Source organism: Falco naumanni, chromosome 1, assembly GCF_017639655.2.
Source record: "Falco naumanni isolate bFalNau1 chromosome 1, bFalNau1.pat, whole genome shotgun sequence".
Lineage (NCBI taxonomy): Eukaryota > Metazoa > Chordata > Aves > Falconiformes > Falconidae > Falco > Falco naumanni.
In genome coordinates, this window is record NC_054054.1 from 103822481 (window position 1) to 103840572 (window position 18092).

The 18092-nt window shown below is 45.1% G+C and overlaps 1 protein-coding gene and 1 long non-coding RNA gene across 3 annotated transcripts; one reads left to right on the forward strand and one right to left on the reverse strand.

Moving 5' to 3' along the window:
- Nucleotides 1-1853: 1853 nt before the first annotated feature.
- Nucleotides 1854-17517, forward strand: LOC121096971. Its single transcript, XR_005830727.1, has 3 exons — nt 1854-3404; nt 13541-13546; nt 17506-17517. It is a non-coding gene; the product is annotated as an uncharacterized LOC121096971 (long non-coding RNA).
- EIF4H (eukaryotic translation initiation factor 4H) lies at nt 5923-17491 on the reverse strand. 2 transcript variants are annotated; one of them, XM_040613632.1, is made up of 7 exons: nt 17363-17491; nt 11936-12117; nt 10880-10944; nt 10674-10770; nt 9950-10015; nt 7932-8090; nt 5923-7806 (listed from the first exon to the last, which is right to left on the reverse strand). In XM_040613632.1, the coding sequence occupies exons 1-7, from the start codon at nt 17419-17421 to the stop codon at nt 7670-7672; spliced, it is 765 nt and encodes a 254-aa protein (XP_040469566.1). In that variant the 5' UTR covers nt 17422-17491; the 3' UTR covers nt 5923-7669. The 2 variants fall into 2 exon arrangements, with proteins under 2 accessions (XP_040469566.1, XP_040469576.1); XM_040613642.1 differs by lacking the exon at nt 9950-10015.
- Nucleotides 17518-18092: the final 575 nt, after the last annotated feature.

An 18092-nucleotide genomic window follows, 5' to 3' on the forward strand; every position in this document is an offset into this window, starting at 1 on the left:
TTATAGTGGCGCTGATGCTCTGAACACGCCGGAGACGATTGCAGTTTGCCTTTCCTACCAGAGATCTGTGCCGCGAGGAAGAGCCAGGGCTCTAACGGCGCTGCCCGTTTGCTTGGGGGTTCTCTGACGGCTCCCACGGCTTCCGAGATGACTCACTGCCGTGGCCCAGGTGTTACCACAGCTGGCACGGGCTGCAGCGAAGGCACCTCGTGCCAGTCCCCTAACGGCCTCCTGGACCGACACACAGCACCGCTCAGCCTGCGGCGGGCAGGAGCTGCTGCCGTGCCCCTGGTGCAAAGCGGTGGGGTCACCCCCTACGTTACACCAGCTCCTGGGGAGGGCGATGCCCTTTGGGGCCACGGGTCCCCTCGAGCTGGCACCCACCTTGATCTCTAACCTCGATTGGAAGGTAGGCAGTGCAGTAACACACACTGCTGCACAGATACTATCTCCCTCCTTTGTATTTCTCATGAGAGGGGCTTGGTGTGCAGGTCTACCGACACAACCATGAGCTCTGCTCCTTGTGGGGTCAGACCAAGCCCAAGCCCCCTCTGACGCACACACAAACCTCTCGGACACCAAACCTTGGGATGCCGGGCTCTGCCCCGTGTCTGCCCTCTCCCTCCCGTAATCGCCCGCACCTCCGCTGGACGCAACACTAGAAACCATTTCTGGATTGAGGAAAGGTCAAAGACTCCAGAGCATCATGCTTTTGTCCACTGCAGTAAGTTATATAAAACACCACGTTGTGATTTCACCCTTCCACATCCTTTTCAAACCACACCCGTTTCAGCCTGGTCTTGCTCCCCCCCACCCCCATAACAAACACATAGCACCTACTCCTTCGGGCAGTTCCACTGGCTAACCAAACACTATTTTCTCCTTCAGCTATATAGCTACCCACATATAGGAACATCTCCCCAGGCCCAGAGAGGCTGGGAGAACCCACCTTCCCCCCTGCCCAGCTTACCTGCTAGAGCTGCAAGACTGACCACCCCAGGGGCTGCCTCCCACCCCTTCAGATAAAGGTGGGGTCAGCTCAAAGACCAGCTGGTTTTGCTTGAACCAGGTGTTATGGCTGATGCTGATCAGAAATTAGCAGCCAAACGAGTAGAAAACCGTGCATCACCTAAGCCTGACCCTTCTGCAGAAACACACCCGGTGCTGGAAGTTTTGGGGACAGGTTTTCAAGCTCTGTGAGTGAAGCGCTGTCTGCCTTGCAGGAGACCAGCACCCAACCCCCCTGTGCTATGGGACCACAACAAGCACTCATCTCATCCCAACCCCCCCATGACTTGTTTTGCCAAATTTTCACGGCGGCTTTAACGAAAGCCACATCTTGGAGGAAATTTTCTGACATGCTCAAGTAGTGCCTGTGCATTTTCGTACAGCCCGTGGCATGGCTTTCCGCGTCGCTGTAGGGGCATGAGCGTGTTCCCAGCCCAAGGGGAAATGCCACCTCCTCCCCTGCCCCAGCTGCACACCCCACTGCAAAGCTCATCTCACCCAGCTGAAACCGAAAGCAGCTCCCTTACAGCTGAAGATACATGCTGCTACCACCCAGTGGAAAAACACCTCACAGCTAGGATGGCAGGGCGCTTTGCAAAAATTTGGCCGAGTACGGTTTGCAAAGACTAATCCTGTCCATCCCTATGGCGCTATGAAGCTTCATCCTTGTAGACACAGTAATTCTTACATTTCAACACAAAAACCTAGAAGGTTTGAATGCTTTTGATTGCAAACCCTAATCCTGTCCATCCCTATGGTGCTATGAAGCTTCTTCCCGTCCTTATCCCTAGTTCATCCTTGTAGACACAGTAATTCTTACATTTGAACACAAAAACCTAGAAGGTTTGAATGCTTTTATTTGATTCTTTTTTTTATACAGCAATACAAATTATACAGATTCATTACAGTACAGGTTTCGCAGGGGTTTATAGAGGTACTTAGTGATATTTTTTTTTTGGTTTATTTAAAACAAAGAGGCAGATCTTGGGAACACGGTGACATGAACGAAACAATCTCATAGTAGGAAGCAAATCCCTACCATGGGGAACACTAACCTGGCTGAAACCTACTGGGCAGAAAGGTGGTGGCAGCGCTTCCAGTGATAACATACCCGAAACATCAACCCTGGGACACTCTACAGAAGAATTTGTGAGCTTACAGGTAAGCAGGTTGTTCCTGTAACAGCGCTGCGAGCCCTTAAATCCCTTGGGTGCACTCTGCTGCAAAGGGGACAGAAATGAAGCCGATGTTAGAATTCACCTGCCATCGAGCAGGCAACATCACGTACCAGAGTGGCTGCAGCTACGGGCAAGGAAACCATAAAATGCTGTGGATTTAGTCACCCAAACAGCTACAGTAAGATGAGGAACACGATCTTAGACCCAATAACGCTGACACTGCACATGCACCGTGATGCCGCGTGTGCAGCCAGAACCTGCCCTCCCGTTTTTTGTGCCCATCTAAGCTTCAGGACGACGTGAGCAGACATGGGGAGGAACCAGCAAAGCTCCCTACTGCGCAGGAGAGCTGCAACCTATACCCCTGTCGCTTTGGTAGTACGTTTCTCCAGTTCGTCCCGAACATGTAATGGCATCAAGGTATTGCTAATGTGCATCAGGCTTCAGGGTCAAGTGTCTGGCACTGAAGGATGAAGTCCTTTCAGAAAGCAGGGTCAGAGAATAAAATTTTCACTATTTTCAATGCTTCTAATCGGTTTGGTAATTCTGCTGTAGTGGGTTGTATCACAAATAACAGATTAAATTGCAGAATATATAGATAGAATGTGTGCGCCCAATAAAAGATGGCCCTCTGCCACTTCAAATATACTTGATTCCTTAAAATCCTGCAGTGGGTAAGTGGAATTTGAGAGAGGGATTCAGCTATGAGCTTAGAAAATTCCAATCTCAGCTGGAAATCAAATTCCCCTTCAGCCAGAAAAAATCCCCCTTCTAAAAATTCAAGACTAGCATCACCTACAAAATTGCATCCCAAGAATCCAGTCCAGAGAAGCGCCCTTGAGAACTACAAACGTAACTGATTCTACGCTAGAATACGCCAGGATGGACGAAGAGCCCCAATCCTTCAGAGCCCTCGCTCTCGTCTGGTAGCAAAACACAGAAACCATCAGAACGTACAACAGAAACTCCACATGAACTCAAAGATGCTCGCCGTCAGCGGTTCGTCGCCCGTGTTCTTGCTGGGTGAACAACCACGAGGCGTGCTTCCACGCAGCGAGAAGGAACGAGGTCGGTATAAAAACCCAGCGATCTACGCCTGGCTGCAAACCGCACCGCTTGGAGCGAGCCTGCCGGGCGCAGCCCTCGTCCTGCCCCACTGCAGGTGGGCAGGGGGCTGCCTGCGGCACAGGCGCTCCCACCAGCCCTGCTCAGCACCCGGTGGGCTGCCACGCGTGAGCACTCTGAGAAAGGGCCATGTATGCATTTCAAAACGTGCCGGCTTGATTATTAAATCTTTCCTACAAAAAGGAGGGGTTCCAAGGTCACAGGATTTGCTCTAACGTGCTCACTATTCTATAATCTTTCCTGAAGACAAGTCAGCAGCTAGTACTACAGAGTCAGCAGCTAGTACTACAGGTAGCAAATGCCCCTACTATACTATGTGCTAAAGTCAGGATTGAAACTATAATAGTATTCGTAAGACAAGTTGAAAAATATCAGCATCACCCAAAACTGCCCCAGGACAGCAAGTCTCGTCCACAATTGCTCTCTGTCACGACCAGCTCTGGGACACCAAGCATTACTTCAGAAATTCATGGTCAGCACTGGAAACTGTTAGTGGCGCCAGCACATCTCAGTAGTAGTTACTCAGAAGTAACTCAGAAGTTAACATCTTCTTGCTACTTTAAGGTGGCAGGAAAGCCACCCTCAAGGGCACAAATTTAACTCGACCCTATCACCAGCCCATCGTTTGAGTATGTGAGCACTCCTCCACCCCTTTCGTCAGCCATCAGAACAAGGTTCAGGACCAGAAGCACCCAGAGCCCCCTCCAAGGCCGTTACTGACTCGCACAGTTCAGTGAGTTAGCAACACACCAGTGCCAGCACTGGGCTGCTGCCGCTAGAGGACTGGGATTAGCCCCTGGGTTTGGGAGCTCAGCAGCGTTTCTCTTTTGGCGGTTGACAGCGGAGTTTTGCAGCACATTAGATGCATGCTGCTTCCTCCTGCATTGTCCCACAGCTTCCAGAGCCACCACGCATGCCAGCCTTCCCTGCCTGCAACCCAACTGGAGAAACACAAAACACCTTCTAGAGCAGCAAAGCAAATTCCATTTCAGTTCCAAAACCCAACTGCTGCACGCCTGACTTCACTTTTGCTTATTTTTTAAGTTCAAGCTTGAAGAAAGCTCTGCACAGCTACTAGAAAGAACTTGGTGAGAATACGAATAGCCAGAGTGAATTACCCATTTGTTACCACCGCTGGTAACCTCCTCTGTCTAGGCTTTGCCATGCCAGGCTTAGCTTTAAGCTGCAGGTAAAATTCAGCATTACAGATTAAACCTTAACTGCTTTTTGCTGGTGAGATGGGGAAAACATCATCTTGCTTCCTCCTACAAAACTTTAAATGCCACATCCATATATTAAATATAGTTTCGTCAGCTGTTGACACGAGCTAGTTTGATATGCTTCTGTACAGGAAAATTTTAATCAATTAAATTTTTGAAGGGGGAAAGACAAAGAACTGGAGGAGTCTGACCCTAAGCCATACGGGAAGCATTAATGCAGAATGCTACAAAGAAACCAGGCAATGCATTAATGTTTGCATATGAAGAACTACTAAAAAAGAAAAAAAAAAAGGTATTACATGATACCCGGATTAGGCTGCATTTACTAGTGGGAAACCCTTGACCAAAGAAGTATTAGCAGATATGGAAAAATATTTATAGAACTAAGGTGAGCCATTTTCCACCTCTCCGCCTGTCTCACAGATCAGTGTTACTTTCTTCCACGCAGAGTGATGGAATTACGGCTTCTCCCACCAGGTTTGAAGGACCAGCTATGAGCAAATCAAGGTAGCAGCCAAAGGACACTACCCTCACGCAGCTGGCCCAATTCTAAAATATAAACCTCAGGTTGTTATTCATGACCGGCAGCCAGCTGCTAGTGCACACGCCTTTTCAGCAAGCAGCTCCAGAGCAGGATTTGGATTCTCTGCTCAAGCTTCATAACGGCAGGTCTAAAGAGAGTGGACCGAGTAGCCAGAAGGCAGGAACACTTGCCACCCTTTTATGCTACAGGAAGCAGTAAAACCAAGCAGGAAGGTCAGAGCTCCTTTCCTCAATAAAAACCCAGCTCTCCCTCCCTTAACCTAGCCTGCAGTACGCACATACTTCAAAGGCGCAGTGCAACAGCCTTGTTAAGTTACATCTAGTGGGAAACAGGCCAGCTGAAAACTGGGAGAAACTGGGCAAGATAGCAGCAAGTAGATTATTTAGTCTCCCCACAAAGTCCACGTTAAACCAATCGATCACTGCTCAGACTGGAAGGACGCACTTTTTGCCCTGTACTGGGCAGTAGATTCCAGCCGCAGAGCAGCAGAACCCAGCTTGTGGGAAACAGCATGAACTGTACGACCTGCAAGCTACAGCGCTTCCCAATTCTGCCTGGCAGCCTTAGCAACGTAACAAGCTATGCTGAAGCCACAGGATAAAGAATTTTTGCTCCCTTCCACTTGTACACAGTTTTTGCTTCAGTGTCCTGCATGTTCCACCAACACTTGTTTAGATTAGGTTCCTCCCCTTTATCTTTTCCTCCTCCCCCCTTTACAAGAATAGGTCTGGTAGCACTTCCCCATAAAATTTAAGGAAGCAAAATTCCAAATTAACACATTGTTTGAAAGCTGAGGGGGGAGAAAAAATCCATGCTATAGCAGACTCAAATAAAGACCAATGTTAAATATTACTTAATGTTTTCTTTTATTTAAAAGATCATTCACAAAATACCATATCCATAAATTTATTTTGTTATGAAGCAGAATGTGTTAAGTGTTTGGAATTCTTTTCTTTTTTTTTTTGTTTTTACATTTAAAAGTCAATTGTCTTGACTAGAGGAGAGTTTTTATATGGGAATTTGTTCTTAAAAATCTTTTCCACATTGAAGATGTAAATAGATCAATTATTTGTTTGGAATACAACCACACAATGCATGTCTGTCTTAAATTAAGTATTAGTGTTAGACAAATGGTTCTTATCTCAGAAGCAGATTAAGTGACAAGCAGAAGGAAGGAAAGAGTAGTTCTGTAAATTGCTGGGACTCTGACATTAAAGGTAACTTTACGGGAAGAAATTCACTACTAGCAGTAGTTACGCTGGTAGTGAAGCAGCCATGCTTCCAAACTCCTCTTGGAAGTACTCCGGTGTGCTGGCTGTTTTATCCAAAAGCTGTCAGCACTAGCATTAGGGGCCCAAGTTTTTCCTCATGCTTTGGACATATCCACGCTTCAGTGCTGTAGATCCAGGTTTTGTCCTTAAACATTCATGGGCTCTCTCCTTTTGCTCCAGCCTCCCCTCCCTCCTCCTATAAAACACTGGCAAGAAACGTTTCGAGTGAAGAGAGATGCAGCAATTAGAGATGCTTTTTACCCAAACTTCTACATGAAGAGAATCTACAGCAGAACGATTTCTAATCTGCCCGTTTTCAAGGTATTCTGAAAGCAGAGGTCTTAAAACTGTACACCATTGGGCAAAGATAAAGGGGATAATGGCATTTACATACTGCATGGCAAAGTATACACTCCTTAAAAATAAAAAAAGTCAATTTTATTTGTAGAAACTTCGTTTAAAAATTTCCCAAAGATGTAAAACCCAAAAAAAGTAAGCAGAAAGAGCCAGTGAGCAATCGTGCTCAAACAGGCACATTTTTGCAGCACTAACCTTGAGCTTGGAGGTGTAGTATCATACCATTTTGAAGTCAACAGACAACCACCAGCAAGGGTCTGCTGGCAGATGCTTTATCCACACCAATTCCACTACCTACTCACCAGGCTTTTTGTCAGCCAAGGCATCTGTTAAATTGATCCTTCCCGGTAACCTGTGTGAAAGGGTAGCTGTCCCCCTCAGTTTTATAAGGTCATCTGCTGTATACAGTAACTTTAATCACCAATTATCATAAATAGTATTTTGCTACTTGGTTAGAACTGTAAATTTCTCTGTTCAAACTCATCTGGACTCTCCAGTTTCCTCTTCAGAGCCACAGCAATACAGAACAAGACATGCAGGTCAGAAGAGGAGCACTGAGGAAGTAGTAAAAGGAAATAATACAGGGAAATAACTAAGTCTAACCTGTGCTTCTAAAGTAAAAGAAACCCAGAAATGAAGAAGAGAAGCAGCACCTTTGTCCAGAGACCTCCACGCTCGTGGAAGCAGCTACACTGCCTTATCTACTGGGAACTGTGCTGCTTGGAAGGAAACAGAAGAAGGAAACTCAGCACAAAGCAGGCACTAGATACAGCAAAGCCAAGAACGTACTAAAAACCACTTGTTAACAGCTGACATGCATTCACAAGCTCTGTGTTTTCGGTTTCAAAGAGGACAAATACCAGATGGCAGGAATGGTAAACTGCAGGGTTGACATTCCAGCAGAGCTAGTCACTCTGTACTGTCTTGCTTTTTCTCCCGCCTCCCCATTCCCTCTCAACCCCAAACTCAGTCGTGCTCTTTTACTACTTCCTCTCGGGGCTTGGCTCCGCCAAAGATAGCGGAGTTTGGGTTGGCTACTTGATTGAGGGGAGTAGCAACTGTTCGAGGTTTGAGCTGAAGTCGGGGTCGCTGTGCTCTTTCCTCTGAAAAGAGAAAACATTACGGTTTTAAGATCTCTGTCAAGGGCAGTAGCTTTAACCTGACAAAGAAAGCAGGAGTCTCTCTCCTTCATGAAGGAAGGCTGCATTACAGAAGACAAAGAGTTTACCTTCTGTTGGCTCTCTGAAGTCCATGGAAGATCCACGAATGGGAGGCCCATCTCTGAAGCGACCAGTGCCACCACTTCCCATTGAGGCACCTGGTGGTCGCCGGTCTCCAGGGCGGGTTCCTCTACCTCTGCTTCCCAAGAAGTCATCATCTTTGAATCCTGAAGACAGAAGACAGTGAATTTAAAGAGCACATTTTGCAATGCTGTTAATCTAGATTGTTATCTGGATGACTGGAAAACCTTTCAAAGTCACTGCTGTCAGTCCAAGATGATGCACTGAGAGCCTTTGTAGGCAGATTGCTTCACAGATCTAACACGTTCTAGAAGAGTCATACAGATTCCATTTGAAACTGGGTACACTATGCCAAGTTCAGAAACTGCTTTATCCACCTAGATGTTTACTGGAGTGTTGGAGAATGGGTCATCAAGTGAGCTTAAAATATGAGCTTCAGCTGCAACTTCAGATTGTTAGCACCATTAGCTGAATTCAGAGACAACACTAGAAATACTCAAGAGTACTTCTGTAGCCAGAAGATCACACTGGCTACAGCCTTGGCATGAAATCTGCAGGTGCACAGCACATGGGAAAATAGCTAGGGAGCAGTGAAATAAACAGTCCTTATAAAACAGAGCCTTTGAAAAACAGAGCAAAACCCCAAGGCTTTTTAGTTGTACTATAAACTGACTAGGCATTTACTAGACTAATTAAAGAGCTAGGGAAAAATACCAATTCTGACTTTAAATATGAAACTGACTGTACTTCTTCAGTTTATGTATCAAAAAAGTCAAGAACTGTCTGTCACTAACCAGACTTCTAGTCTGTACCAAAGACTATTCTAGAGCATCTCTCCAAGCCCCCCCCCCATCATCTGCATTTCAGGCTAATGGCACACCTAAGGGGAATATACTCAGTTTTTCAGAAGCCACCTGGAAGAGAAAGTTGTTTTGTTCCCATCTGAGATTTTCCTTTCCACTTCAGTATTTGGCAGTTGCAGAACTGTCCCTTACTGACTTCAGTACCAACCATCTTTAAAGACTTGGTCCAGAGCAAGGCTGTACAACCTGAGAAAAAAAAGCCTCTGTAGCAACTAAGACTTAAATGCTACACTTCTGGCTCACACTCACTCATCCAGCATCTAACAAGCTGAAATGCATCCATATTTGAAGAAGCTGCCAAAGAAGGTATAAAGCTATGACACCAGAATGCTTAGCTACGAAGGCAGGTTAAGCGCAGCGCTGTAGCAAGCTGCTTCTCTCCGGCATCATGCTTCAGTTTCATGCTGGTGGCAAAGGCACACTTGGTTACCGCTCCTTCTACTTTGTCCATTCCACGCACGCAGACACCAGACATTGCAAAGTTGCACTTGCCAGCATCTCCCCATCAGAAAATGGACCAAACCCATGATTTCAGAGGACAAAAGCACTTGTGTTAATGTCACCCTGGATTCTAATAGCTGGAAACTGACTGGAAGTCAAGAGCAAACCCAGTGGCTCCATCACTACCTTCCATTCAGCAAGCCCAGCCATTTGTTGCAACTTGCATTACTGTAACAAGAACATTTAAAAACGTTTAGGATTTAGAAGTGCTTCGGAACACTAACGCATCTTTGGAGAAGTCAGTTGCCTCAGGGATACACATACAATGATGTCACATCTCCTTAAAAAGCTGAAAGCTTCTGCTCTGAAAGAATACAGTTATCAGCTTTTTCACATGATGTCTGTTTCTGCTACTATTCAGAAATGTACTTAGCCTTATGTTTGAGAAATGCTTAAAACCTAGACATCATAGGCTACATTTGAACAAGTATTCTGTCATTTAGGACTGCTTCATAAAATTTACAAGACTCTTTCCTCTGTCATAAGGCAATGAAGATTCCCACTGCAGCTGGAGGACGTCCAAAGTTGGCATACAGTTGATTCAATCAAAACAGTAATGGGGACAAATGTAGCTGACATGAAAATGAGAACATTTCTGTGCCTTTTAGGCTGCCTATCTGTATAAGTGTTAATACTGATACCAGAATTGAAGTCATCTCTGGAATCCCATCCACCTCCTCTGGATTCTCGGGAACCTCCTCCCATTCCTAGGAAAAAAGCCACAATTGTGTTCAGGTCTGAAGCTGTGGGAAAGACTGATCAAGGGGATACCAAACCAAAGTTTCAGTCCTTCAATATCCAAAAGTCATGCTGCTGGAAAATCCTTTTGTTTCAGTACTACCAAGTTCCATGCATAGAAACAAAAGGTCAGTTTAAGTTAACCAAGAGTAAGTGGTCAGAAAAGCTTCTCTAATACACATTCAATGGAAACCTTTAGTAAATCTCATTCAATTGAGCTTCCACTACAGCAAAGCTTGGTTTTACACTGAACAGGAGCTAGATAATCCAAAATAGGTATTTGTCTACTTACACTTACTTAGCTTACTCGCTTTTCTTAGGAAAATAGTAGCAGATCAGACTTTTGGCCTTAGGATTGTCCTCTGCAAGACACTGTACATTACTAGGGGTATTGGTCTCACTTCCTGGGCTAGGAGTCACAACATACTCAGCTTTTGGACACAAAGCGCATCTGTATTTCAGACATTTCAGGAGCGGCAGCAGCTAGGTTAGAACTGTATATACAAATAAAACTCCCTCCTATAAAAATCACATTCACTTGCGTGCCTTGTCTTAGCATTATTCAGCATCAGAAGTTGTAACTACAACCATTATGTTGAAGAAGCTATTTAGACAAATTGAAGTCACCTCTGTCGTCAGGCCCGCCTTTTCTGAAGCCAAAGCCACCTTTATCCTGTTTTCTGCCTTCTGCTATGTCCACTCGAAGTGACCGGTCACCCAAAAGCTGTTAAATAAAGGAGAGAATCTCTTCAGAATGTATCATATGGGCTGCCAAGGAGTTTGAGACTTGTGTTTATCTTTGTATTTCACAAATTAATTGCAGGTATACTTACTGCACCATCATATGTAAGAGCTTCCTTGAGTGACTCCACCTCATCAAACTCTACGTAACAAAATCCTGCAAGACAAACCTCACAAGTTAATACCAGCACTTCAAGAGTCCTTTGTAAGAAGCTACTCTTCCTGCATATCTGCTAATAGCCTCCCTTCTCTTTCAAAGACGAATGAGTGCAAGATGTACACAACTCAGAAACCAAACACTAACTATGAATGCATTTACCTATGCCTGTTAATGATGGGGACAAATCCTGAAACAGAACTCTGTACAGGCACTAAGCAAACGCCAAGAGCCTGATTAATTCCCTTTACCATAGGGTTCTCATTACAGATTAGATTTGCTCTATGCCTTTAGACAGTTATTTAGCTGAATAGTGACATTTGGTTACTAGTATTTTTAAACAAGAAGCACCTGCTTGGCCAGTCATCTGATTTATATAATTTAGTGAATTCATTCCTTTTCCGAGGCCCTCTGGCATCTGAGTTAAGCCTCTCTGCCCCAACCCCCTCAAGTAACTTACAAATATACTCCCCTTCCACTGGCCAATTCCAATGGAAATCAGATTTGCATCCTCCAAAACAATTGTCTGAATGGCTTATCTACTTGCTTCCCCCCCTCCCCATCTACTTAAAGAAAAAAAAAAAAAGAAAAAAAGACAGAGTTGAAGCAATGGGAGTCATCTGAACCAAAGGAAGACTGTGTAAGCATTCAACACTTAAGGTCATGGATTTTAAGTGGGTCAGGCAGTTCAGCTTTGTATGAATTCATACAAGACAAACAAGGTTTAAGTCCTTTTACAGCAGGGCAAATATTGACCCTTGTCACTCAGGCTGGTCTGTATCTTATAATGGAAGTAACAGTGAATCTCACTCAAATGGTGTTTACCTGTTAGCGAATTAGAAACCTGCATAAGTCACCATAAAGAACAAACACAGATTAAGCAGCTAACTCTGCTTTACAGAGTGAAATTCACCATTAAAGACACTTCAGAAGTATCTCATTTTCTCCTACCAGTTAGCCAACTACAACTAAAACAACTCTGAACACTCACCTTTAAATTTGTCTGTTTCCTTGTCTCTGACTAGTCGTACACTCCTTACACTGAGATCCTTGAAGATGGCATCTATGTCTCCTTGAACAGTGTTGAAGGGTAGATTTCCCACATACGCTGTGAAAGGGGGTTCTGTTGGCAGCTCTTTCTGTTTACGGGAACCAAGACCACCACCACGAGACCTGTTGAAAAAAAAAAAGCACAGTGCCTCTGGAACTTGACTTCCACCACAGCTAGTAATACAGTATATAGCACTGCTCAGGTGCTTTTTGGAAGTGGATTCTTCCACAAGTTCACTTAGTTTTTCCTATTCCTTTGCCTGTACCCGCCACCTCCAGTACCAGCCAACTCCTTTCTAGTGTTACCTGATGCAGTCCTTCAGTGGGAAAAAAAATGAACAATATATTTAAATACATTACAGGTGAACTCAGTAACAAAGTGATGAACAAACTTCTTTCTCATCACACAATCCATTAAGAAAAGCAATGTAAGCTTAGCTCTACAGTGCCCCAATCAAAAACATTACTTCTTAAACACATCCAGGACTAGATTTTAAGAATAATTTACAGCAGTGAATGCTTCCATGGCACAGGCTCGTTGGCTTATCCTGAAATTAAGCTGGATCCAATGCTTTTAACTAAACAGTATATTATCAACATGCACTCCATATTAATATGAATTATTTCAGCAGCATTTAGCTTAATAGAAACATCTTCTGCTAACTCTGAAGTTACTGCCCTGTCAGATATTTGGACTGGAATGCTTTGAATTGAACACGTAATAAAACACTGTGTTAAGCGATGTGTTCTAAGGCAGAGAAACCAATTTCAGCGCTATTTGGATGTTTACTTCTTCCTTTGTGTCTCATGAATTACAGACTGAGGTAAACTAGGTTGTCTTTTCCCATCTTTACCTTCAGTCTCAGTTAAGGCTTATAAGGATATTATAACCAAATATCATTGGTTGCTGAGGAACTAGACTGTACCAGTGAAATTCTTTACTGTATTAATGTAACACACCTGTGTGTTAATCTCCTGTAGAGCCTAATCTTCTAAAGCTAACTTTGATCTTCTTTACAGACTGCAAGGTTGGTACTGTGGACACAAGGCAACCTTAAGTTATAGCTCCTGGACTTCTAGGCTCCAGGACATCACTGTCACTGGTTCCAGCACCATCCACCCCACCCAAGCAATCTTTTGACTTTCACCTGAGACACCTACGTACCACTCTACCCATGTTCTCTTCAACACCTTACACTTAACTGGGCTTTGTTCAGGACTGCTCCCTTTCCCAGAGGCTTGCTGTGCACTTAAAAGCATGGTGGAACACAAACTGTACCAAACCAGGATTTTCTAGGGTGATATGGACTGATTAGATGTCTGCAGAGTCCTACCCAAAACACAGAAATTCAAATATGCTTATTATTTCCTTTTGTTTATTGCACGCAGCCAGAAAAATCCACTGGGCAAGCAACATACTTTTTTTTCATTCCAGAATAAATATTTTATTACTCATGAATCAGATAATGCAGAAATCTTGAATAAAATTTCTTAATTCTTCCTCGCTAAGCCTGTCATTTGAGCCTTTTTATGTTAGCAGCTCCAGGCAGGAGTCATTTGTCACTATCGGCATGCTGCTACATGTACTTGAATCACAACCTACATATCTTTAATTAGTGTCCACCCAGGTTCATATTTTAGCATTTTTGACAATATTCCTCATCTGCCTTTGTCTCATTAACGAGTCAAAAACATACTGGTGAACTAAAGCTGCTATAGTTGGGTACTGTGTACGTATAGCAGAATTATCTTTAGTCACAAGACTTAAGTTTTAAGAAGGAACTCCAACAAAGCTGAGTTGCTCTTCCAAAGAATTCTGTAGTATGTAGAATTGGTTCCATGCCTTTGTCCTCAATTCCCACCTATGACTTTACAAACAACTACTAAAATACTACATATAGAATTTGCAGGAACAAAAAAAATAATCTTAATTTTTATTGTTCTATAGGAACATCAGAATTGCTTCAGATGAGTTTAAAGGGAACATTCCCTCCTTCTACACATTCTTACCATGTTCCTTGAACTGCCAGTCATCTTGCTCGGTGAGCTGATTCACCTGAAAACTCACACAAGTCGAATTCTCAGCCAGATCAACAAGGTGATCTAGCCAGCTGCAAAGAGCACTCATGCCAACATGGGAAGGAGAACAAAATCAAGGGCTCAAACTACAGCTTTCAACAGCAACCCCCACTCAGATCCATTTGAGCTGCTTCTGAAACCACACCCTCAAGTTAGCAATCCCCAAAAGAATTCTGTGCTACAGACAAACCTTGTTTCTACCATAGCATACCAGAACTTCACAGGGTGCACATGTGGAAATCTGTGCCCTGTTGTGCAACCCTACTGATATTGTCAGAAAATGAAGTATTTTTGAATTTGATCTACTAAGGCCTCCGTTATCAAACACATAATTCTGTATTTGGTATTTTAGTATCCACAGGAATGGACAAAAATGAGGTTCTAAAACTAAGTTTCCTACAGAATCCAGGTATAGCAACACAAAAAGAAACTGTTTCTACACTTCCCTACATTTTTTTTGAACACTGAAACAGTGAAATAAATAAAAAAAAAGGCTGACTTCAGTAACCAAACAATGAGATTGAAAAGAGATACTCCCATTTGTGACAAAATAGGACAAAAGTCAACTATAATTAAAAACATATCTGAACTAAGTGAACTGGGTCACATCAAAGTGTTAAATCAGTATCTGCATTTCCTACTCAGTGTAACTTCTGTCAGATACAATTAGGTAATAATTATGTCATCTTAATGTGGGAATCTGAAAGACAACTATTTGGTTTCTTTTTCAGAAAAAGAAAGCATAAAGCTGAAGAGAAAAGCTTGCTTCTAGCAAATGCAGAGACAAACATCCCTGTAATTAGACTTATTTTTTGGTGGACTGAGTTACTGACACTGTAAGGCCATACCAGGGTGAAAGAACAACTAAACTATCATTTTGAAGCTACTGTTTTAGAAAGTTATTCTCTCCAGAGAACAAGATCTGTCAAAAGTCCAAAACAAAGAATATTTCGAAAGCTAGTATTTAATAGCTTTTCACTAATGATCAAAACAATAGCTCAGTATTTATCTTTTTTACACAGCACAAGGACAACAGTCTAACCAATGTTAGTGCTTTATCAGAGGCAGCACAAGGCTCAGCAGAATGCAAGTTGGTTTTTTTGAGTCTCCAAGACCACAACTCTAAATACATACCGAATTTATTCCGGTAATCTAATACATCTCTACAGCAAGCATTAGATACCTTCAACAAAAACCTTACCCTAGTCTAAATATTAGAAGACATTTATTAACACTAAATGGGCAAGCACAGGATCTAAAATGCCAGATGGTTAAAGACTAGGTCTTTATTTTCACCTACTTGTATAGCACTTCAGCAGATGAATCTTAACCTTTGAGTAAGGCACCCAGTATTATAAGCCACACCTAAATAAGCAGTGTACCAGCAAGTCAGGAGTGATCAATACTCAGTTTCCTTCAAGAAAAGCTCTACTGATGTTCAGAGTTTCAACTAGGCCTCAGCATGCTTAATTACAGGTTTTTGTGTCAAATCTCGGGCTCCAAAACACTTACCAAAAAGCTTTTATAGCAAGCCTTTTGTTATTAATGTCAGCAGCCTGTTCTTCATTTGGAATAAAATTACTTTTGCATACCAGAGTATTATGTTGCAGCTCTTAATCGGCACTCTACCAGACATCTCAGGTGTAGCAAAATCCCATCTCATCACACCACAGTCATATTCTGTAGCGCTATCACTATAATTTTGAGAAGTATAAGAAAGAGGCAGATATCTTACATACGTTAGAACTTGCTGGGCACTATTGTTTTCCACCTGTCACACATAAATCCTATGCTTACTCTCTATACAGACCAAAAGTTAAGCAAAATGCAACTTCCACAAAACCTGTTTTCTCTCAAATGAGTTTACACTAGTCCTAAAGCACCTAAAAATGAGCAAAAGTCACTTTGAGTTAACAAGGGATTCTTTATTCAGAACCTTCAAGAACAGTCATGTTTTCATTACGCTACATGTATTACGGGGCTTTACACAAAGGACAGAGACCTGTTAGGGTCTGAAATTATGAATTAACTGTTAGCAACTTACTAGTAATAATGATAAGTGAAATGGAAGCACAAGTTGCACTCTGATATTAGTAGCATCTGAGGCTTAAAACTACAACTAAATCAGTGCAAGTACATTTTCTCATCTGCAAAAGCATCTACTAATCAGTAGGATACCTTTACTTCACCAAAAACAAGTATCCACATCTTGCCTGAGAGCAAATTTAAGTACTCTGCTAAAGAAATCTGAATATGAAAGTAACACGTTAACTTTAATTTTATTGCTTCACAGGATGTGCCTACATTGACTAGGCCAGACTGCATAGTAACATCGGAATTTATTATGAGTGTCAAGTGCCACTTTAGGCTGCTGTCATGGTTATTTGCTACAGAATTAAAAAAATTGCTAATGACATCTTTGTAACCTGATTTAAGACAAACTTCGTAATTGCTGGTTACTGTTTTTGTAGCTCCTCCCCTATCCACGCTCTCCAGCAAAAAACCAAGTGATGAGCCAAGCCCTGCTCCCGAGGATCAGAGATTTGCAGTCAGCAACCGGAGCCCCGGATAACGCAGGCCGGCGGCTCCCAGCCCTCCCCGACCGCAGGCACCACAAAGCCCTCCCATTTCCTCCCGCTGCAGGCATCACAATGCCGCCCGCTCTCGGGGGCGCCGCCGCAGCTCCCCACGCCGCTGGGCACCTCGCCCCGCCACAACAGGGGCCCTCTGCCGCCCTGCAGTCCTTCCCGGGAAGCTCCCTCCTTCCAGCTCCCGGTCTGTCCCTGCAGGAGCTCCTCAGGGCCTACCCTGGCTCTGGCCCAGCACCTCCCGAAATCCCCCCCTTCCACTCGCCTCCGGGCCGGCGGGAACACAGCGACACCCTCCTCCTCCTCCCGCCCCTTCCCGGCTCTCCCAAGCCGCCAGGCCCTGAACCTTGCGGCACCCCCCCCACCCCGCTTCACAAAGCGGGCCCGCCGAGGCCGGAGGAAAACGCGCCCCGCCGGGCTCAGCCCAACCCCCCGGAGAAGGGAAGGCAGCGGGGTAAAATGAGCCCGAAAGCTCCCTAGAGATAGCGTCGCCCCATCCCTCTCCCCACCCGCTCCCCCGCCGTGCCCGCCCGCCATCTCCACCGGGAAAGGGGCAGGCCAGGCCCTGCCCGGCCGCGCCCCCTCCTCGCCCAGCCGGGGGGCGCGGAACGCCACTCCTTCCTTCCCTCCAGGCTCCGGCGGCAGCGCTCCGTTCCCCCCAGCGGCCCAGGCCCCGGCCCCGGCCGCAGCGCCGCGCTCACCCCCGGCCGCCGCCGAAGCTGCTGTAGGCCCGATCGTCGTAAGGATCAAAATCCGCCATCGCCACCTCAGCCTCCTCCCCGTGCGAGCGTGACAGGACCGCGCCCGCAGGACCCCGCGCCGCTTATATATGGCGGAGCCCGAGCCGGGGCTGCCCCTGGCGGTGCCTGTCTCCAGCGCCTCGCCCCGCCGGGGCTGTCCGCGCTACTGCCTGTCGGGAAGGGCCGGCGCGCTCCCTGCCGCCGTCACAGGCGCTCCGCGGCCCCCCGGGACAGCCGCCGGTAAGAGCTGCGGGCGGCGGGGCCGGGCGTTTATAGGTGACACAAGGCTGGGCCTTTGGCTCTGAGGCGTGCTTTAGCCGCCCCGGTGTGTCGGTCGCTGACCTCCCGTACGAATCATCCTGGTGTCGCTGCGGAGAAGAGCAGAGGTGGTTCATGCTGCGGGCGTTGCGCTTGTTCCTTGCGCTCCTGCGACTGGCATGAGATGAGAGTCCGGAGGGGAGGCAGCAAACCTGCCGGGTTTTGCTTGGCAGCTGGAGAACAGGGTTGTATTTTATTGTCAATAAAGATAATGTGACCTGTGTTTGGCGTCCTTAAAAACGTACGCTTTGCATGAACCGATTTGCTTCCTTTTCCTAGGTCATTGTTTCAGGGTTTATAATAAAACCGCAAGACGCACAGATTCTCATACGACAACCAGCCGTGTGGCAGGCCCTTGCCCCTGCTCACCCTG